This window comes from Erinaceus europaeus, chromosome 15, assembly GCF_950295315.1.
Source record: "Erinaceus europaeus chromosome 15, mEriEur2.1, whole genome shotgun sequence".
NCBI classification, from domain to species: domain Eukaryota; kingdom Metazoa; phylum Chordata; class Mammalia; order Eulipotyphla; family Erinaceidae; genus Erinaceus; species Erinaceus europaeus.
The window spans coordinates 34191312-34212204 of NC_080176.1; the positions used below are offsets into that span (position 1 = coordinate 34191312).

Below are 20893 nucleotides of genomic sequence, written 5' to 3' on the forward strand. Positions count from 1 at the left end.
GGGTTTGGATGTAGGTAGCAAGATTCCTGATTTACAAGTGATGTTTGTTTGCATATGGGTAGGGGGGAAAACACATGAGTTTGAAATTCGAGGCCTTACATTTTTATTCTTCTTTTGCCTGAAGATATTTCTCTGGCATTAAGCAATGTAAGATACATATTTTTAGTTCAGACTCTAAAATGATTCTTTTCCTTCCTCTCAACTTGGTGTAAAATGGTAGCAAAATAATAACTTTTTAAGAGAACATATTATTTGATGTATTTTGGTGTTATAAATACGCATATTAATTAATACATTCTTGCATTTTATTTTTAGATTTTATTTATTTATTTATGAGAAAGTTAGGAGGAGAGAGAGAGAGAAAGAACCAGACATCACTCTGGTACATGTGCTGCTGGGGATCACTCAGGACCTCATACTTGAGAGTCCAATGCTTTATCCACTGTGCCGCCTCCTGGACCACACATTTTCTTTTTGATGAAAGGATACAAATACTTCTAAGTTATGTATAAAGATCAGCAATAAATAGTTTTTATTTTATTCAGTACTTTATGACTATTCCATACAGAAGTTTGTATTTACCATAATCTGCTTAGAGAAGAGAATATGGACTTTATGCCTTTCAATCAGTTACATGTATTCATGTAGTTTAGTTTCGTTTAGTTTAGGAATGCATACTCAGGAAGGGAGAAAATAATAGTCCTCTTCTTATAGGCTCCTTTTTTAAAAAATATTTATTTATTCCCTTTTGTTGCCCTTGTTTTATTCTTGTGGTTATTATTATTGTTGTTGTTATTGCTGTTGTTAGATAGGACAGAGAGAAATGGAGAGAGGAGAGGAAGACAGAGAGGGGGAGAGAAAGATAGACACCTGCAGACGTGCTTCACCGCCTGTGAAGCGACTTCCCTGCAGGTGGGGAGCCAAAGAAGGCTCTAACCGAGATCCTTAAGCTGGTCCTTACGTTTTGCGGAGCTCAAACCTGGATCCTTAAGCCTGTCATTGGTGCTTTGCTCCATGTGTGCTTAACCCGCTGTGCTGCCCGACTCCCTATAGGCTCCCTTTTTTGGAGTTTATTAAGTATAAATTTCAAAAAGTAGAAAATAATTTTAAATCAACACTAGTTAAGTTTTTTGAGGAGATACATTTTCATCATGCCTCAGAGATAATAAAACTCAAATATCTTAGATTAAGAAAACTGCTTTTCACTAATTTCATCGCTAAACATAGTTCTGGGTTTTTAGCTATATAGTAACACCTTTCAAAAAGGTAGACCTTACAGATTTGTGCAATTTAAATTCATTGGGAGGAGATATTAAAGCAACAGAAATTACTTTTCAATCTATATAACCATGTGATTATTTTGGAGTATTTAAGAAGAAACGTCCCAAATTCAATCTATGTGTGTTTGTATATCTAAGACTTTTTATAATTAATTTCTAATAGTAATCTTTACATAATTGTAAATATTTAGATTATTATATTATGGAATATAATGCTTTTGGAAACTGACATGCCCTTACATATATATTTTTATTTTTTTATGTTTTTGCAGGTGCAAAAAAGCTTTAAACAAGTAAAATCTAGGCAGCAGACTCCTTGAAGTGTTGACAACCCAACTTAATCATGAACATGATTCAAAAATGTTAATAAATAAACCAAGGTATTGTATAAATATAATGCCCCCTCCAATTTTCAAGTTCAATTTTGTTATAAAAAGTCATATTTATAATTTAAATAAAGCTGCTATATTTCATCCTTAAATAAATTAAATAGGTATTTCTATGAACTCTTCTCTTATTTACCCCCCTTCTTGCTTTCCTTCCCCCATCAACAGACACACACACCTTCAGCAGTATGGTTCCCCCTACAACTGTCTCTGTGTTATACTTCCTAGATACCTAAGTTAAGATATGAATCCAACTTTTTTTCCCCCTGTGTTGATTTTAGTTTTATGTTTCAATTTATTTAATGAGAATGATATCTATACTGTTGTATTTTGCAGAAAAACTCAAACCATATCTAATAAATGTCTCATATATTTATACTTTTTAAAACACTATCTGAGATGTATATTCTAAAAGTTTTGTGAAAGTTTTTTTTTTTCTATTTTAGAAGGTTTTTATTTTTGAAAGGAAAATAGTGATAACTGCTTAGAACTGGGAATTTAGGTAACCTGTTGATAAGAGAATAACCCAAGACCATCTCTCTTTGGTGGGGGTGGGGGTGGGGTAATAGCATACTTAAATAGCCTGGGATTTCCAAGAAAGGCCAAAGATCTTTTCCTCTTTTATGGCCTGTTGTATCCTTTTGCAGTCCCAGAGAACAAGAGGGTCATTGCCACTTCAGCCTGGTCCCTGTTTGTTCCTTCATGGTGACCATGCAGATCCTGATGCCTAGTATCAGCTAAACATTTGGGCTTGGAACATCTGGAAAATGGTCAAAAAGGGAGCAGAGGAAACTGAAGAGATGGGGAACTGTTGCGTTTTGTTACACCAGGTGCTAGGAGGAAGCAACATTCTCCTTTTTTGATATGGGAGGCAAATTCTGTGGGCCCTGGAGTTAGGCTTCAACAATTGAAGGGGTCAAAGGACAGCTGAGTGGGGTCAGTTAGACACCATGGGGTGTATTTTGTTACTCAGTTAAAGGAACAGCCTCCTAAAACCTTAAAAGATTCTCTTGAAAATCTGTGTTGTGGAAAAGTTTTATGAGTCTCATGGCAAAAACTCCTGATTTATCTAAGGAATGCTTTTGTCTAATGGAAGGGTAATCTTTACCAAATGTTGGCAACGTGTGTAAGAGTCAATCTAGGTCTAAAAGAACAGTGTTTGAAGTACACTCTACAAAATGTTTATCATTTTAACATTACTCTCTCAATGGAGAATTTTGCCCTGTTGAAATACTACCTTTTTCTTTCCTCAGAGCAGAAAGTATGTTTGTAGGAGAGAGTGCAAAGAGAGAGCCTACATTAATTTAAAAATTATTTTTAAGCAGGGTAATTCTAAACAAACAGGATCTTATATAAACTTTTAAAAATACAAATATCAGCTGGTTGTTACCTTTGAATTTACTTTGATGTACAAGGTGGAAAGTAGCTCATGAAGTGTCATGAAGAGTCTAGACTGTAGACTCTTTAGTTTAGCTGTATTTTTCATAATAGAAGTGGATATCAGCTGACAACTTTAAATCTTATGTTTCACCCTGAATATGTCTCTCAGACATCTTGTAGTAGTATGTAAACAAAGCCACTATTAAGAGTCAAGAACAGAGACTAGGAATACCAGATATAAGAAAGAATTTGCTCTTTTGAAGGGAAGTAGAAGAGAAAAATTTACATAGTTTAAGTGCTGTCTACCACACTTTATAGCCTCAGTATACCACACTGCAAAATACCTGTTATGTGATGGTGGATACTTTTGAAAGGTATAGGCCTCCTTGCAAATGCATAGTAAAAGTAGGGACTGTTAGAGGGATATGGTAGTGTTTTGATGTTCTAGTTTATACACTAAGCATAGATACATATACATAGAGAGCATCTATATGATATGCAATGATTGGGGAAAAGATAAATGATGAGTAGTATATAACAGACTTCATTAAGTACTTTCTTACAAATTTACAATATAAATTACTTATGCATGCTTCCCCCCCCCCCAATCTTTTAAAATAATTACTCACATTATAGGAGTAGACAAAAGGTTCAGTGTCTATTTTTCTCTCAAGGATGAAGTACTTTTCAACAACTAATTTAGAAATCTAAGTAGAGTGACTGATAATTACTTAGAGAAAGCCTACAGCTGGCTGTTTTAAGTAGCATTGAAATTGTGGCCAAACTGACAAAAGCAATTAGCAGTGTTACTAAAAGAAGATGGGAAGACAGGGGCAGATGACAGAATGGATACTTAACTAACCCACATAAGAACAGAATGTTCATAGTTGCTTTGAGTTTCCAGAGCCTTTTATTTTACTACTTTCTGAATTACCAGCAAAGTGGTTGTTTTGCAAGTTAAATAATCCATATACGTTTGTTCACTCCTAACTCATCTAATTTGAAAGAAAACAGATGTTTGGTAGTTGTATCTAAGAAAAGCAAACTGGACCAAGTCTCAGGCAGACATTTATTTATAGCATTTCTTAGAAGTCAATTTTAAATGAACTTCAACTTAACTATAATTATGGTGAGTAGGAATTTCTTAACCCATTTTTTCAACAAATGCATTTTTTTTTTCCATTACCAAGGAGACCAAAGTCCTGCTTCTGGGTTTAGTAACACAGTACTACCAAAGCAAAACAAAGCAAATAAAACAAACACATAAAAAATATCTTTGCAGAAGTCTTTTATGTGTTGTTACTGATTACATTTACCTGTTAATGTCCTTTGCCCCTCTTGCAAGCAATGTCTTAAGAAAATTAAAGACAAGTAAATAATAGAAATTAGATGCATGTTATGGGGAAAAAAGTTTTTTTAGTCATCTGTGCTCTCCCCATTATACTTGAGAAATTTGTCCCCAATCCCAGTGTTTGATGCAAATTTTAATGATTATTGTAATAAATTCCCAGAAGTTTGTCTCCAAAACCATAGATGCTAACCTTTCTTAGTGTGGCAGTCTTGATAGATGTGGTAAGCCACACTTAGGAAGCATTTCTGGTTATTTAATGTTTTCTGTTCTGGATTATTGACTCTTATCCCTGTTGAAAAATTGGTCTCTAGTGACATGGCGGAGGTCACACATAGCCTATTATTGTTTTGCTTCTTTCATCTTCCACAGAGATTGCTTCTGGTAATTATACTAGTTCCAGATAGTCTTGATGAGATGTGTTTATTTTAAGAAGAATTTCTGGCATTTCAAGGAAGAAAGTGAAGATTTGTTACAAAGAAGAACATTGTACTTTATCTTTTCAATTATGACTATTTTAAAATAGTGATTAGAAAATTGCTACAGCAGTTATTTCTTTAACAATTTTAAGGGACATTACATATCCATGATTATATTGGTAGAACTGTCTGATTTTAAAATTAAGCTATCAGAACTGTTTTCTCTTGAATTAGAATTTTTTGATTTCCATTGAGACAGTGTTGGTTTGCAAGGAGTATCACTTCATCTTTTTCTCATGTATGTTACCCTACCACTCTCTTAACCAAAGCACCACTAGCATCCCTCCACCTAATGGGTTTTTATTTCAGTACCAAAAATATATTTTGGCTTTAGATAGTGCAAAAAGGGAGTCACCATTATCTAAATATACAGAACTGTTACCCTAGGTTGGAAATGTTTAAAAATTCTGAATATTCTAAATATTTTCAGCAAATAGAATAAATAAAAATGACATTGCCTTAGTTCTAGTGATGTTAAACTTGATACTGAGTCTAGGAGACACAATCTAATCCCTTCATTATAAAGTTCCCTATCAGCCTTTTAACTAATGGTTTTATTTATAATAATTGCATAAATGAATTTTACTTTAATTGTTTGTTGTAAAGTGGTACTTTTATAACTTTGCTGTTCTTTCCACATTTACCAGTGAGGAGTCTTCATTTTAAAAAAGAAAAGTACTATGCATGACCAGGACTGTACTTTGAAGCACAAGAACAAGATAATGCTTCACATTTCCCTTTTTCCTTTTTGTAGGATTTGATTAACTTTTGCTTTGTTTGTTTTCCCAAGAGGTGCTTTATTTTTTTTTCTTTGAGGAGTAAAATCAATTTATGAATTTTTATATTTTTAATATGCTTTGGTCCTTTGTATTTATTATTATTATTTTTTTAGATTCAGTGTCTCTCATCTTTGGTCTCTGGGTACACTTCAGTGTAGATTCCTTGTGTTTTATTATTGTTATTATTGTCATTGTTGTTGCTATTTATCAGAGCACTGCTTAACTCTGGCTTAAGGTGATACAAGGATTAAACCTGGGGCCTCAGAGTCTCATGCATGATAGTCTGTTACATAGACCTCTGAGATACCTCCCTAACCCAGCCTTTAGTCTTGAAAATTCCTTTATGTTTCAGCACAGGATGTTCAAAGCTCATCATGTATATTTTCTCCTCCTGGTCTGGCATTGCTATACCCTTAAAGAGTCTTCTTTTCAATGGGGATTTTTTTGTATGTTATTGAGTTATTTATCATCACTTCTCAAACTTCTTAGCAGATAATGTTTAGAAATATAAATCTGAAACTTCTACTCTTCTGTCTCCACCTCCTCTTCCTTTTCCTCTTCCTTACCCTCTCCTCCTCTTCTATATCCTTATCTTTTTCCATCTTTTTTCCAGAGCACTGCTCAGCTCTGGCTTATGGTGATACCAAAGATTGAATGTGGGACCTTGAAGCCTCAACTGTCTCCTATGCTATATCCCCAGCCCACAATTTTTTTTAATTTGATTTAAAAAAAAAAGTTGTTACTTAAAAAAAGACAAACTTATTCATCATTTTACAATGGGTTATATCCTGATAAACAAATCCTAATTTGAAAATACTAAAATACTAAAAGTGTTTTAAAAGATTTATTTATTTATTTAGAGAAAGATAGGAATAGAGAACCAGAGCACCACTCTTGTCTGTGTGATGCTAGGGATTGAACTCAGAACCTCATGCTTGAAAGTCTAACAATTTATTCACTAAGCTATCTCCTAGGCTGCAGAAAATATTAAGTTTTTTTTTTCAAATGCACTTGGGTGGGGGGAAGATGCTGGCTTACCTGGTAGAGCTTACATGTTACCATGCATGAGGACCTAGGTTCAAGTCCCTAGTCCCTTCCTACAGGGAAAAGGTTCACCAGCAGTTGAGCTATAGATGTCTCTCCTTTCTCTCTCTTCTCCCTCTCTATCTTTATCTGTCTCTCCCCTCTATCAAAAAAAAAAAAAAAAAGGCATGGTGGGGGAAAACAGTGGAATTCTGCAGAGATCAACTTCCAGTGACAACCCTAGTAGCAAAAAAATAATTAACAATTAGATGCCCTTTGGGACCTGGGAATAGTCTTCTTGGTGTAGTGCACACTTTGCCATTCTTGAGGACTCAGGTTTGAGTCCCCATACCACATAGAAGCTCCATGTATGACAACAGCGGAAGCTTCATGAATCATGACGTGGTGCTGTAGTGTCTGTCACTCTCTCTTTTACTCTACCTTTCTGTCTCTTTATCCCTCTCTGAGTGTATCTGAAATTTAACAGAGAGATAGGGAGGGAGGGGAAGAGAGAGAGAGAGAGAGGTATTGAGATTCTACCAGGAGTGTTAGACTCCCACAGGCATAAAGTCCTAGTGCAAAAGAACAAAAATTTATGAAAACCTTTAATACATACAACTACCTGATGTTTTCACTCATATATGTAATCTAGAGATCTGGTACACATAAACTAGAAAAAAAAAGCAAGCAAACTTTTTAAAATTTATTTATTTATTTAAGAAAAAAGACATTAACAAAATCATAGGATGGGGGGGGTACAACTCCACACAATTCCCGCCACCCAATCTCCATATCCCATACCCTCCCCAGTAGCTTTCCCATTCTCTATCCTTCTGGGAGCATGGACCCAGGGTTGTTGTGGGTTGCAGAAGGTGAGAGGTCTGGCTTCTGTAATTGCCTCCCCACTGAACATGGGCATTGACAGGTTGATCCATACTCCCAGTCTGCCTCTCTCTTTCCCTAGTAGGGTGAGTCTTTGGGGAAGCTGAGCTCCAGGACGCATTGGTGGAGTCTTCAGTCCAGGGAAGCCTGGCTGGCATCCTGATGGCATCTGGAACCTGGTGGCTGAAAAGAGAGTTAACATACAAAGCCAAACAAATTGTTGAAGAAGCAAACTTTTCTAAAGACCTGTGAGAACTATAATGGTTATCTTTGGTAGGTGGAAGGATAGGGATACAGAACTTTGATGGTGGGTGTGGTGTGGAACTATACACTGTAATCCTAAAGTCTTATATCCTATTATTAATCACAAATTTAAAAAAAATTAAAGACTAATAACCTTCCTGTTCTTATCAGAGGCAGGAGATACAGGTGGGCATTTTATAGATCTAATGGGCACAAAAACACAGAACACAGTGTCAAAAAGTGCTGGCAGCATAGTACACTATAGCATGTATGTCATTTATTCCTTTTAATATTTTAATTTATTGATTTTGAATGGAGACAGAGAGAAATTAAGAGGGGAGGGAAGTTAGAAAGGGGGAGAAAGAGAGAGACACATACAAACAAACCTGAAGCAGTTTCACTGCTCTTGAAGCTTCTCCCCCTGCATGTGTGAACCAGGGTCTTGAACCATGTCCTCATCCATTGTAACGTATGCTCTATTGGATGTTCACCACCAGGCCCCCAAGTCATTCACTCTTAGAATTACTTGATTAACTGGGGCCTACAGCTCCATTCTACTGCCTAACATGACAAAGAATATCATGCCAATGATCACAACACCTGGAAAACATCAAAATTCAAAGCAAAATTTCTATTGAATGTGTGTGTAGCCTTTTTTTTTTTTTTTCCCTCCAGGGTTATTGCTGGGCTCGGTGCCTGCACCATGAATCCACCACTCCTGGAGGCCGTTTTTCCCCCTTTTGTTGCCATTGTTGTTGTAGCCTCGTTGTGGTTATTATTATTGCCCTTGTTGATGCTATTCGTTGTTGGATAGGACAGAGAGAAATGGAGAGAGGAGGGAAAGACAGAGTGGGGGAGAGAAATATAGACACCTGCAGACCTGCTTCACCGCCTATGAAGTGACCCCCCCTGCAGATGGGGAGCTGGGGGCTCGAACTGGGATCCTCACGCTGGTCCTTGCTCTTCGTGCCACCTGTGCTTAACCCACTGCGCTGCCGCCCGACCCCCTAGTATTTTTTTAAGACTCATCTAACTATTTAAATTATGTGAGAAAGAAAGTTACATTTGAGAGAAACCAGAGCACCAGAATATCTGATGTCAAAGATTGAGTCTAGAGTCTCAGGCATGCAGATCTTGTGTTCCACCATCTGTGCTATTCTCCCTGTCACATAGTCTGTTTTTATTTCATATTTTATTTTGTGTACTTACACAAGAATAGCCACAGAATTTAGATGAATTCACTTACTGTATGACACTTTCTTTATTATCTCATACTCTAATTTTCATACCTTTAAGAATTGAAAGATACTAAGATGAAAAAAGAAAGATAATTTCTCTCTATGTAGCCCTATCATCAATACTTAAAAATTACCTCCTGACTTTTTTCACAGCTTGCATCATTATTTTTTCAAGAAAATAATGTCTAGATATATTCATTTATTATAAATTCATATTATATTTTAATATCATAATTACTTTCTTGTGACTTCTACTTACCTAAATTAAGTGTTATACCACTATTGAGGAAATAAAAATTAAATAATGTTTTTTTCTGGTTTTTTTATCTTTATTTTATTTATTGGGTAGACACAGCCAGAAATTGAGAGGAAAGGGGGTGACTAATTGTTGACTAAAGGCTGGAATATCGCAAATGAAGATTTGGGGTCTCCGTTTTGGGAAAAGCTAGTAGGCATATTTTAGGTATGTTCCAAGGGGCCCATGACCCCTATTAGTTTTTGCCTGCGCCTGACATCTAATATGCAGGTGAGCTAAGTTATTGTCTGGAGGGATGGTGTCACGGCTGGAAAAAGGACTAGAAAGTTGGATCAGGGGAGTCAGGCGGTAGTGCAGCAAGTTAAGCACACATGGCGCCAAGCGCAAGGACCAGCCTAAGGATCCCGGTTCAGGATCCCAGTTCGAGCCCTCAGCTCCCCACCTGCAGGGGAGTTGCTTCACAGGTGGTGAAGCAGGTCTGCAGGTGTCTATCTTTCTCTCCCCCTCTCTGTCTTCCCCTCCTCTTTCCATTTCTCTCTGTCCTATCTAACAACAACAATAATAACTACAACAGTAAAAAACAACAAGGGCAACAAAAGGCTAAATAAATAAATATTAAAAAAAAACTTTTTTAAAAAAGAAAGCTGGATCAGGGAAGAGAGTATTTCCCAAATATGAGAAAAGTATTTAAATATTGTTAACTGTAACCCCCATCGATTTGATCTGGGGCCCATAGTCAGCACAGGAGCTTATGTAACTTCTGCAACCTGTAGGTCTGAGCTCACACTCTGTGGTCACAGCTAGGAACATTCCAGGCTGCACTAATTTCAGGACCCATTTTCCTCCGGCAGAGTATGCTATGCAACCTCCCTTAGGAAAATGGAACATTCCCTACCATTGTTGATCCACATTGTGGGCCAGGTTCTATAAGGGCCCACAGAGGGATCCATTATGTTGTTCCTGATGGAGATGACCAGTGACAATGGTGAGAGGGATTTGTTAGAGGTCTAGGCCCATCATGTCTGTGTGAAAACCCCAGGTCTCTCTGACTAGGGCCCCAAGGTGATGGGTTGGCCTGGTAGTAACTAAAGAGTCATCAAAGTATGCCAATCTCTTGCCCTTATTCAGGTTTTGTAGTCCTTTATCTGACAAGGTTACCTTTGGAGTGATTGAGGGATGTGTAATAGGAGGTAGGTGAGGAGGATATCTAGGTCTAAGTAGAAACTATTTGATTAGGTACTTTATGGTGTCTTTTTAGGTCTTTCTGCTTGCTTGCTACAACCCTCTAATTTTTTTTATTGTTAATCTCTTAAAGTAGAACTGTAGTTTTGGCTTTATTTTGCAGTTGTGATATATAGATATAGATATAGATATCAGTAAAATCTTTCTTGATTGTTTTTTTACTTGTAAATTTACTTATATTTTATAGAGAATCTATTTACTCAATTGGGTAATTATTATAGGTGTTTTAACAGCTAAATGGCATAGTGGTTAAAATAAGCTAAGAAGGCTGCTGCTGTAGATAGACTGTTCGACTCCTACTCCATCTCATTGTCTCAGGCATTTCCTCATGTGGTGGCTTGGGCAAATTGTCCTCTTAAAAAGTGGCCAGGTTGTTAGTAAACTTCCCATGTTACGTGTGTGTGTGTGTGTGTGTGTGTGTGTGTGTGTGTGTCTGTCTGTCTGTCTGTCTGTTTGCCTGTCTTTGTCTCTGTCTATCTGAGTGGATAAATGAATGAGCCCAGAGAAGGGGAATGGGAAATCATGTATGCACAAGACCAAAGGGAAAAAAAAAAAAACCTCTGGCGTGTGCCTTGCCAGGGTTCAGACATAGGACTTCATGTATGCAAGCCTTCCCACTGAGTCACTTCTGGCCACACCTTTTGCATTCTTTTATTTTTACATTTAATTATTTTTTTATTTCTGATAGAAACAGAAACTGAGAGGGAAGGGGGAGGTAGAAAGTGAGAGAGAAAAAGACACCTGCAATGCTATTTCACCTCTAGTAAAGCTTTCCACTGCAGGTGGGAGGGACCAGTGTTCTTGTGCACTGTAATATGTGTGCTTAACCAGGTTTGCCACTGCCCAGCTCCTCCTTTTGCATTCTTTACAAAGATAACTACTGCTGATGTTACTGTCACCATCACCAGTAGTGATAATAATGATAGCAGTAGCTTATAATGTATAATCTGCCTACTAATGCTTACATTGTGGTGTGTGCTTCATATATAACAACATTTAAAAATAAAACAAACAGCTTGGGTCTTAGTGCAATGGACTTAGAAGCCTAGTGTCCTGAGTACAGTTCACAGTATCACATATTCCAGAATGATATTTTGGTTAAGAAAAAAGAAGAATATGTATTCTGAAATCTGTTAAATCCATATAAAAACGAACAACCAAATTTCACCATTATAGAAGACATATATAATTGGAAAAAAAAAAAAAAAGTATACTCAAATGAGGACAAAAGGAAATGCCCATGGAACAGATTCAAAAGAATAAACAGCAATAACTAACATTATTCCAACTAAAAACATAACTGTACATTTTTTAAAGTTTTATTTATCAGTCATAGGGATAAAGAAAGAAAAGAGTAAATTAAAGTGACAAAACTCAGGACCTCATGCATAAGTCCAATGTTCTAGTTACTACTCCCAACTCACATTCACTGGGCATTTTATTTTATTTTTTAAATTTATTGTTCTTTTCTATTTTACTTATTTATGATAGAGACAGAGAAATTCATAGAAAAGGGGGGAGTAAGAGAGAGAGAGAGAGAGACCTGCAACACAGTTTCACCAGTCATTGGAGCCTCAGGCTTAAGAGTCTGTTTGCATAACCATTGTGCTATCTCTCTTTCCTGTTTCACCACTCTTAAAGCTTCCTCTATTGCAGGTGGGGAGCAGAAGCTTGAACCTGGGTCCTTGTGCACTGGAACATGCACATTCTACTACATGCTCCACAGGGCATTATTTTAAATGATAGTGATCTTGTCTTGGGGCAGTAAGTTAAGGGAATATTTTTCTCCCTGTCTTTTGAAGTTATGTATACTTCGTAAGTATTAAAAAATTACTTAAAATACAATAATTAACTATGAAATGTTTCAACAAAGGAAATAAAAAATGCTACATTTCAAGGATGAATCTCCATCAAACTGTAGTGCTTCTCCTTTTTATTTTCAAGAGAAAAAAGAATTGAGAAGAAACTATGGAGACATTAGCAGACAAATGCTTGTCAGCAAGTCTTTTTTAGTCCCTATTCCTAAAGTCACCAGACTTATTCTACTCCCACCTGTCTTTCCTTATCTTTCTGTATAGAGATCAGGTACACAGGATAGAATATACATATAGTGGTGAATAAGGACTGGAATTTGAGCCCCCAGTCCCTATCTGCAGAGGAAAGCTTCACAAACAGTGGAACAGTGCTGCAGGTGTTTCCCTTTCTCTCTGCCCCTTTCATTTTTTTTCTGTCTCAATAAAGAAAAACAGAAAAAAATTGCCCAGTGGAGGCAATGGGGTCATCCTGTAGGCACTGAGAGCCCCAGCAATAACCCTGGTGGCAAAATAAATAAATGATTGATTGAAAAAAAAAAAGACTATAGCCACATAAGAGCTTTCTGCAAGACAGCTCTACTAAACACTACTAGACAGATTACCAAACAATCCAGAGAAGTCTGCTTTCTTCTGTGTAACAAGAGATTCTGAAAAAATTATCATTTTTCTGACCTAAAGTTAGATTGTCATGATTTTTTTTTTTCAGTTGCATTTTCAATCATTACAGGCACTGCATACTCTCTGGGATTTATAGTTAAGAAAGGCTGCTTGTCTAGGTGGATGACACCAAACGTTCCAGGGACTATAAATACTATGGTATTAAACTATCCCATTCCTAGGGGTAGCATTAAGTTATAAAAGAAAGAACTTTTCATATTCAGCTCTCAAGAAGTCTGAGGTCCATTTATATTTCTTCAATTTACCACTGTCATGTAAAATAATACCTAGCCATGACTTTTTTCCCATCAACCTTCCCTCCACTCTGTCATCCACAAGACTTCTCATTTACCTAGTTCTCTGATGTGGCAGCAGGTGCTCAGACCCAGAGCTTGTGTACAATGTACTGTGCATTCTACTGGGCGAGCTGTCTCCACTTAGGTTCTTGTTTTTAAGCAATTTGATTTCTGTGTATCATTTTTAGAGATATATCTATTTATCAGTGCAATAGACAGGGGTAGAACCAGTGTTTCACTCTGGCACATTTGAAGATAGATCAAACACAAGAAGTCACACCTGAGAGCACAACGCCTTACCCACTCTTACTGCTCCCATAGGCACTTCCCTTTGTCTTTAGAACGCTGCTAATACATACTCTTGTAAGACTGTGTTTATCTTCTATGGTGAGATTTGATTGTCCATTTAAATGTTTAATAAGGTTTATTAATCTATTAACAGCAGGGAGAGAGAGGACAAGGAAAGAGAGAAAACATTACTCTGGCATAGCTGATGCTGGGGCTCCAAATCAGGACTTCATTTTCCTAAGTCCAGTTCTCTAACCATTGTACCACTTCTCAGACTACTGATTGCCCATTTTTCATGTGGATTTACTATATTATTCAATATAATGTTTTTTTGACCTATACATAGGTATATGTCACATCAATCTTGAAATTATAAGGGGAAAGGACAAAGACTATGTAATACTCCATGGATAATTGGGTACTTATTTATTAAACTAAAAAGATCTTTAGGGGTTGGGCAGTAGTGCAGTGGGTTAAGCGCACGTGGTGCAAAGCGCAAGGACCAGTGTAAGGATCCTGGTTCCAGCCCCTGCTACCCACCTGCAGGGGAGTCGCTTCACAGGTGGTGAAGCAAGTCTGCAGGTGTCTATCTTTCTCTCCCCTTCTTTCTGTCTTCCCTTCCTCTCTCCATTTCTCTCTGTCCTATCCAACAATGAATAACATCAACATCAACAATAATAATCACAACAAGGCTACAACAACAAGGGCAACAAAAGGGGGGAAAATGGCCTCCAGGAGCAGTAAATTCAGGGTGCAGACACCGAGCCCCAGCAATAACCCTGGAGGCAAAAAAAAAAGATCTTTAGAGAATTGTTTTGGGGTTTTTCAGTGATGAAAGGATACTTTGTGAATAGTGAATAGATTAAAATAAAATTAAAAAGCAAGATTTTTAGGCATTAGGTACTCTGAAGAAAGGCTCCGGGTCTACCTTTGAAGCTATTTCATTATTTTTCCATGAGTAAGGAATCCCAAGATTGACTTTGTGCTAGTTTCTGGTAGTTTTATTTCTTTCAACAAAGACAGGTGTAATGACTATTATATTTTGACTTAGGTGTATGAAATAGTGACATATCATTTCTCCTACAATCCCTGCCCTATTTTGATTGCTTGTGAGCTTTAGAAAATATAAGCATTAAAAGCTAAAAAAAAAATTTAAATTTTAAGGGATGGCACACCTGATTGAACGCACATGTTACATGTACAACGGCGGGGGTTTAAGCCTCCATCCCCACCTGCAGGGGGAAAGCTTTATGAGTAGTAAAGCAGGGCTACAGGTCTCTCTCTCTCTCTCTCTCTCTCTCTCTCTCCCCCTCTCAATCTCCCCTTCTCTCTCGATTTTTAGTTGTCTCTATCTAATAAGTAACAATAATAAAAAGATTAAAAATAAAAAATGTAAGCATTTACAATTGTGCTGATGAGGAGTCATAGGATCCTAGATAAGTTAAAGTTGATATTTTTAAGACATTATCATTTCAATGACTTTGCTGATTTCTTCCAGTTACAAATTGCCTTTTTTTTTTTTTTAATGTGGTGATAGGGGATGAAACCAGATGATTTGCCCCACCTGGTCATTTTTTAGTCCTTCACTTTATAAAAGGAAATGAGAGAGAGAGAGGAGAGATGCCAGAGAACTTCCTTGGTACCATCCATGCTAATCCTTTGTAGTACTGAGGTTTGAACCTAATGCCTCACACATGGTGAGGTGTACCATGTTTTAGGTGAGCTATCTCCTATCCTCCACTTAATTTTTTTTTTAATTAAAAGATTTATTTCCTCATTGATGAGAGAGAGACTGCATGAGAACCAAAACACCACCTTAGCATATGCATGTAAGGGATCTAACCTCACACTTCCAAGTGTTATCTACCACTGAGCCACCTCCTAGGCCTCCACTTGTAATTTTTAATTGGGTATCATACTTATACTTTGGGTATGTGCTTTTTGTAAAAAAAAAAAAAATGAGCCTAGCAATTTAAATCTATGATACTGCTTATTAACTGTCAACATATGATGATGGCTTTTCTCTCTTTTTTAAATTTTAAAAAAATATTTATTTATTCCCTTTTGTTGCCCTTGTTGTTTTATTGTTGAAGTTATTGATGTCATTGTTGTTGGATAGGGCAGAGAGAAATGGAGAGAGGAGGGGAGAGAAAGATAGACACCTGCAGACCTGCTTCACCACCTGTGAAGCGACTTGCTGCAGGTGGGGAGCCGGGGGCTGGAACCAGGATCCTTACACAGGTCCTTGCACTTCACACCACGTGCACTTAACCCGCTGCGCTACCACCTGACTTCCTCTTTTTTTAATTTTTAAAAAATTTTTATTGAGGGGTTAATGGTTTGCAGTGTAGTTTTCTCTCACCACTTCCATCACCAAAGGTCTGTGTCCCCATCTCCACCCCCATAGATAACCACTATAATCTCCCATGGTCTTAAATAATAGGTTGACTTTTTTTTTAACATTCATGTGTTCTACTCTCTATGTTCTGCATAAGTGAAACTATTCTGTAGCTGTCCTTTACCCTCCTTACTTCCTTCTCTAAGGTTAGTCTTCTCCAATTCAATTTACTTTATCCCAAAGGACACAATACAGTATTTTTTATTGCTGAGTAGTATTCCATTGAGTATATGTTTCATAGCTTTTTTATCCAGTCATTTGTGTTGAAGGGCATTTTGGCTGCTTCCATATTTTGGCGGTTATGAATAATTCAGCTATGAACATGACAGTGCATATATCCCTTCGAATCAGAGCTATATCTTTTGGATAAATGCCTAGGAGTAGAATTGCTGGATCATAAGGTATTTCCATTTGTATTTGTTTAAGGATTCTTCATACTATTCTCCATAATGGCTGTACTAATTTGCATTCTTACCAGCTGTGTAGTGGAGTTCCTCTCCACATCCTCTCCAATGCTAATCTTTTGTTTGTTTGTTTTGTTTTATTGTTGAAGTGCATTCTCAGGTATGAGGTGGAATTCAGTGTGATTTTAATTGCATTTCTCTAATGATGAATGAATGGAGCATTTCCGAATATGTCTGTGAGCCATGTGAGAACTCTCTATTTGAATATATCTTCTGCCCACTTTTCTACTAGGCTGTTCCTTTTCTTTTTGTTGAGCTGTCTAAATTCTTTATGGATGTTTGATCTCAACCACTGTCTGAAGTATAGTGTGCAAATATCTTTCTTTGCTGAGTTTCCTGTATACCATTATGGAATTTTCTTTTGATATATAGAAGCATTTCAATTTGTTATAGTCCCATTTGTTCATTCTTGTTTTGGTTTCCCATGCCCATTGGTTGGAATCTCCAAATACATCTTTATTAAGGCCCTGAAATACTTTACCAATGTATTATTTGAGGCTCTTTTCTCTAAATCATAGAAATCTGTAACAAGACTGTGATAAACTCAGCCACTCTGATGAAAACCTGTACAAAACTACTCACTGCTGCCAGAAATCACATAAGAATCCTTTCTTGTTGTGCAAATGCACCTCAGGGGCACCCAAATCTCTACTTATTTATAAATATAAGAGTAAGGAGTACTTTGTTTTGCATTTTCTCACCCATGTTAATAATGACTGGATCTAGCTTCTCTATCTTGAGAGTCTAGACGTATATTACAGGTCCTACTCAATTAATATTCCAGGAATTTCCTCCAAGGACTTAATCAGAGTTGGAGTTCTAGATGAAATTTAATACGTACCCCTTTCTTTGGTGGGTAGTTTCAAATATTCCCCAAATTTCCTTTCTTGAAATGTAATTTACCAAGCATAGGAAGTAGCCTAATGGTTATGCAAAAAAAACAACAAAAATAAAAAAACCCTCATGCCTGAGGCTCCAAGGTCTCAGCTGAACAGTGCTCTGGTTAAAAATATAAAATAATAGTAGTAATGATAGTAGTGGTAGTAGTGGTGGTGGTAGTGGTAGTAGTAGTAGTAGTGGTGGCAGTAAGTAGTAGTAGTAGCAGTAGGAGTAGTAGTAGTAACAAATGAAGCTCACATAAGTAGAGTTTACAGGCTCTAGGCGCACAAGATTTGTCATGTGCCTTGGTCTTGGTTCCAACCCTAACCACTTAGGAGATAGTGGACAAATCACTTGACTTTTGCAAACCTCAGTTTTTCATCTGTGAAATATGAAAGTGTATGCCTACACTAGAATACTAAAAATTAAATAACATAATTTTTCTAAAGTGTTTTATTTACTGTATTGTCCAATAGTTAAAAATTATTTATCTCAGGATCTCTTTTTTTAAATTATTGATAACTGAGAGAAGGAAAAGGAGAGGGACATATGCAGGAAGCTATGATGTTATGAGTGGCATAGAGGAGAAGAGAGGATTGAATCAGGAAAAGAAGGGACAACTATGTATAAATATGGACAGATAGTTGTAGAGATCACAGTTGGCCCATGTCTACAACCTTAGAGGAACTGTGGTGGATTGCAGTGGGTAAAGTGAAGATTCAGAGCTTTTGGTGGTGGGAATGGTGTGGATTCAAACCCCTGTAATATAAAAATAAAAAATTATTAAAAAAATAAATTAAATAAAATTATTGATGACCCCAGAGTTTTGCATATAAGAGATAATTTTATTGTAAATTAAAATTAGAAGATTTTAAGATAATTTTAGTTTCAAAATAAACACTAATAAGCACATTATACATAAACATAAATAACATATTTAAAATATTTATTTATTCTCTTTTGTTGATCCTGTTGTTTTATTGTTGTAGTTATTGTTGTTGTCTTCATTGTTGGATAGGACAGAGAGAAATGGAGAGAGGAGGGGAAGACAGAGAGGGGGAGAGAAAGATAGACACCTCCAGACCTGCTTCACCACCTGTGAAGCGACTCCCCTGCAGGTGGGAGCCAGGGGCTCGAACCAGGATCCTTATGCCGGTCCTTGTGCTTTGCACTGCCTGTGCTTAACCCGCTGCACTACCGCCCAGCTCCCATAAATAACATATTTTTTAAAAAATAAATTTTCAAAAAAATAATATTAGTCCTTACATGCTTCTTCAATTTTGTCTAGCATAATGGAACTTTTGATCATAGGTAAAAAGGACAAATCATGTTTTAGTGATGATTTAAAGAGAGTTCTGATTTCATGACTTTCTAATTTTATCATTTTTTTCTTTTGGGAGGGGTTATCTAGACCATGGGGAATTCATATGCTGGGCAACTGAAATCTGCTCGGTTTGAGGAAGCACTCCACAACTCCATAGAAGCCTCACTCAGATGTAGTAGTGTGGTACCACGACCCATTTTTTCCCAGCTGTACTTGGACCCTGACCAGCATCCTTTCTCATCCACAGGTAAGTCTCACAGTCCTACACCTTTGAAAGACAACCTTTTTTAAATTTATTTTTTCCTTTTTCTTTCTTTTAATTGCTAACAGGTTTACTGCTGGGGCTCAGTGCCAGGACTACAAATTCACCACTCCAGCAGCCCTTTTTTCCTTTTTTTCCCCCCTTTTTATTTTTACTAAATAAGAGAGATTGAAATTAAAAAGGGAGCAGGAGACAGAGAGAGGGGAGAGAGACCTGCAGACCTGCTTTACTGCTCATAAAGAGTCCCACCTGCAGGGCAGGAGTGGGGGCTTGAACCCCAGGTCTTTGGCATGGTAATGTGTGTGCACCTGCAGGGGGGTCGCTTTACAAGCGGTGAAGCAGGTCTGCAGGTGTCTCTCCCCCTCTCTGTCTTCCCCTCTTCTCTCCATTTCTCTCTGTCCTATCCAGCAACAACAGCAGCAACAACAGTGGAAAAAAGATGGCCGCTAGGAACAGTGGATTTGTAGTACAGGCACTGAGCCCTAGGGATAAACCTGGAAGCAAGAAAAAAAATATATCTGAGGATCTCTGAAAGAAATTGGTTAAATGTTAGAAAATGTTAACTACCACCATGATGCCAATCTGACTTCCCTGGGCAGACGACCTTTCTAGTGTGTCCTGGAGCCCCACCTCCCCAGATCCCTGCCCCATTAGGAAAAGAGAGATAGGCAGGGAGTATAGATTGAACTGCTAAAGCCCATGTTCAGCAGGGAAACAATTACAGAAGCCAGACTTGTGCCCCACAATGATCCTGGGTCCATGCTCCCAGGTGGATAAAGAATAGGGAAGCTATCAAGGGAGAGGATTGGATATGGAGTTCTGGGGGTGGGCATTATGTGGAAATGTACCCCTCTTATCCTATGGTCTTGTCAGTATTTCCATTTTATAAATAAAAAATAATAATAATAAAAGAAAATGTTAGTTACCTTGTCCTCAGATGTCTTTCAGAGCTGTAAACTTTTCTTTTGGTTACTTTTTTTCATAAGCATCTTTTATTAAATAGCATATAATTTATTTCCTTATCCAGATGTAAAGCCCAAAGTAGAAGATCTGGATAAAGATTTCGTACACCGCTACACTCAAAATGGAAGTCTAGATTTTTCTAACAATTTAACAGCTAACGAAATGGAAGATGACGAAGATGATGAAGAAATGTCTGATTCAAATAGTCCACCAATTCCCTATTCACAAAAACCTGCCCCAGAAGGGTCTTGCACTACAGATGGTGAGTGAGTTTCAGGATCCCCCCCCCCAATTCCTCTAATATTGTCTGGTTCATGTCCATTAAATACTTGTACTGCTCAAGGCTGGGAACCAATAATTACAGAAAGAAATGAGGAAGACTTATGTTCTCACTCCTATTGTCTCCTATAACTTTATAGCAGCTGCCATAAAAAAAAGACACGTACTAACAATCCACCTTATAGTTTAAAAAACTATGAATGACAACAATGAAATGTCTTCACTGAGGTGGTGTGTGGCAATGGCAAGTTTAGATTGCGGTTAGGGCTTACCCAGTGTTATCCATACTTCCTGCAAGAAGGCTATTTTAGGAACTTTTTCACTGTTCTCTCTTCCTGCCTTTTTTTCTTTTCCCTCCACTATCCTCTAATAACAAAAGAGACATCAGATGTTTGGGGCCTGGTGGTGGTGCACATGGTTGAGCACAAGGACCCAGGTTTAAGCCCCTGCTCTCCACCTGCAGGGGGAAAGCTCTGCGTGTGGTAAAGCAGGGCTGCAGGTGTCTCTCTGTCTCTACCTTCCCTCTCAATTTCTGGCTGTCTCTATGCATTAAATAAATAGATAATTTTTTAAAATTTATTTTCCCTTTTGTTGCCCTTGTTTTATTGTTGTAGTTATTATTGTTGGATAGGATAGAGAGAAATGGAGAGAAGAGGGGAAGGCAGGGAGGGGGAGAGAAAGAGAGACACCTGCAGACCTGCTTTACCGCCTGTGAAGTGACTCCCCTGCAGAT

At 37.4% G+C, this 20893-nt stretch overlaps 1 protein-coding gene across 4 annotated transcripts in view; it reads left to right on the forward strand.

Annotated features, from left to right (window-relative positions):
* Positions 1-20893, forward strand: part of GREB1L (GREB1 like retinoic acid receptor coactivator) — a 295678-nt gene that overhangs the window by 130052 nt on the left and 144733 nt on the right. For all 4 annotated transcript variants that reach the window (XM_060173567.1, XM_060173569.1, XM_060173570.1 and 1 more), the window contains 3 exons: positions 1553-1660; positions 18733-18903; positions 19946-20143. In XM_060173567.1, coding sequence (XP_060029550.1) covers positions 18747-18903; positions 19946-20143 — 355 coding nt within the window. In that variant the 5' untranslated portion in view covers positions 1553-1660; positions 18733-18746. The remainder of the gene's footprint in view (positions 1-1552; positions 1661-18732; positions 18904-19945; positions 20144-20893) is intronic.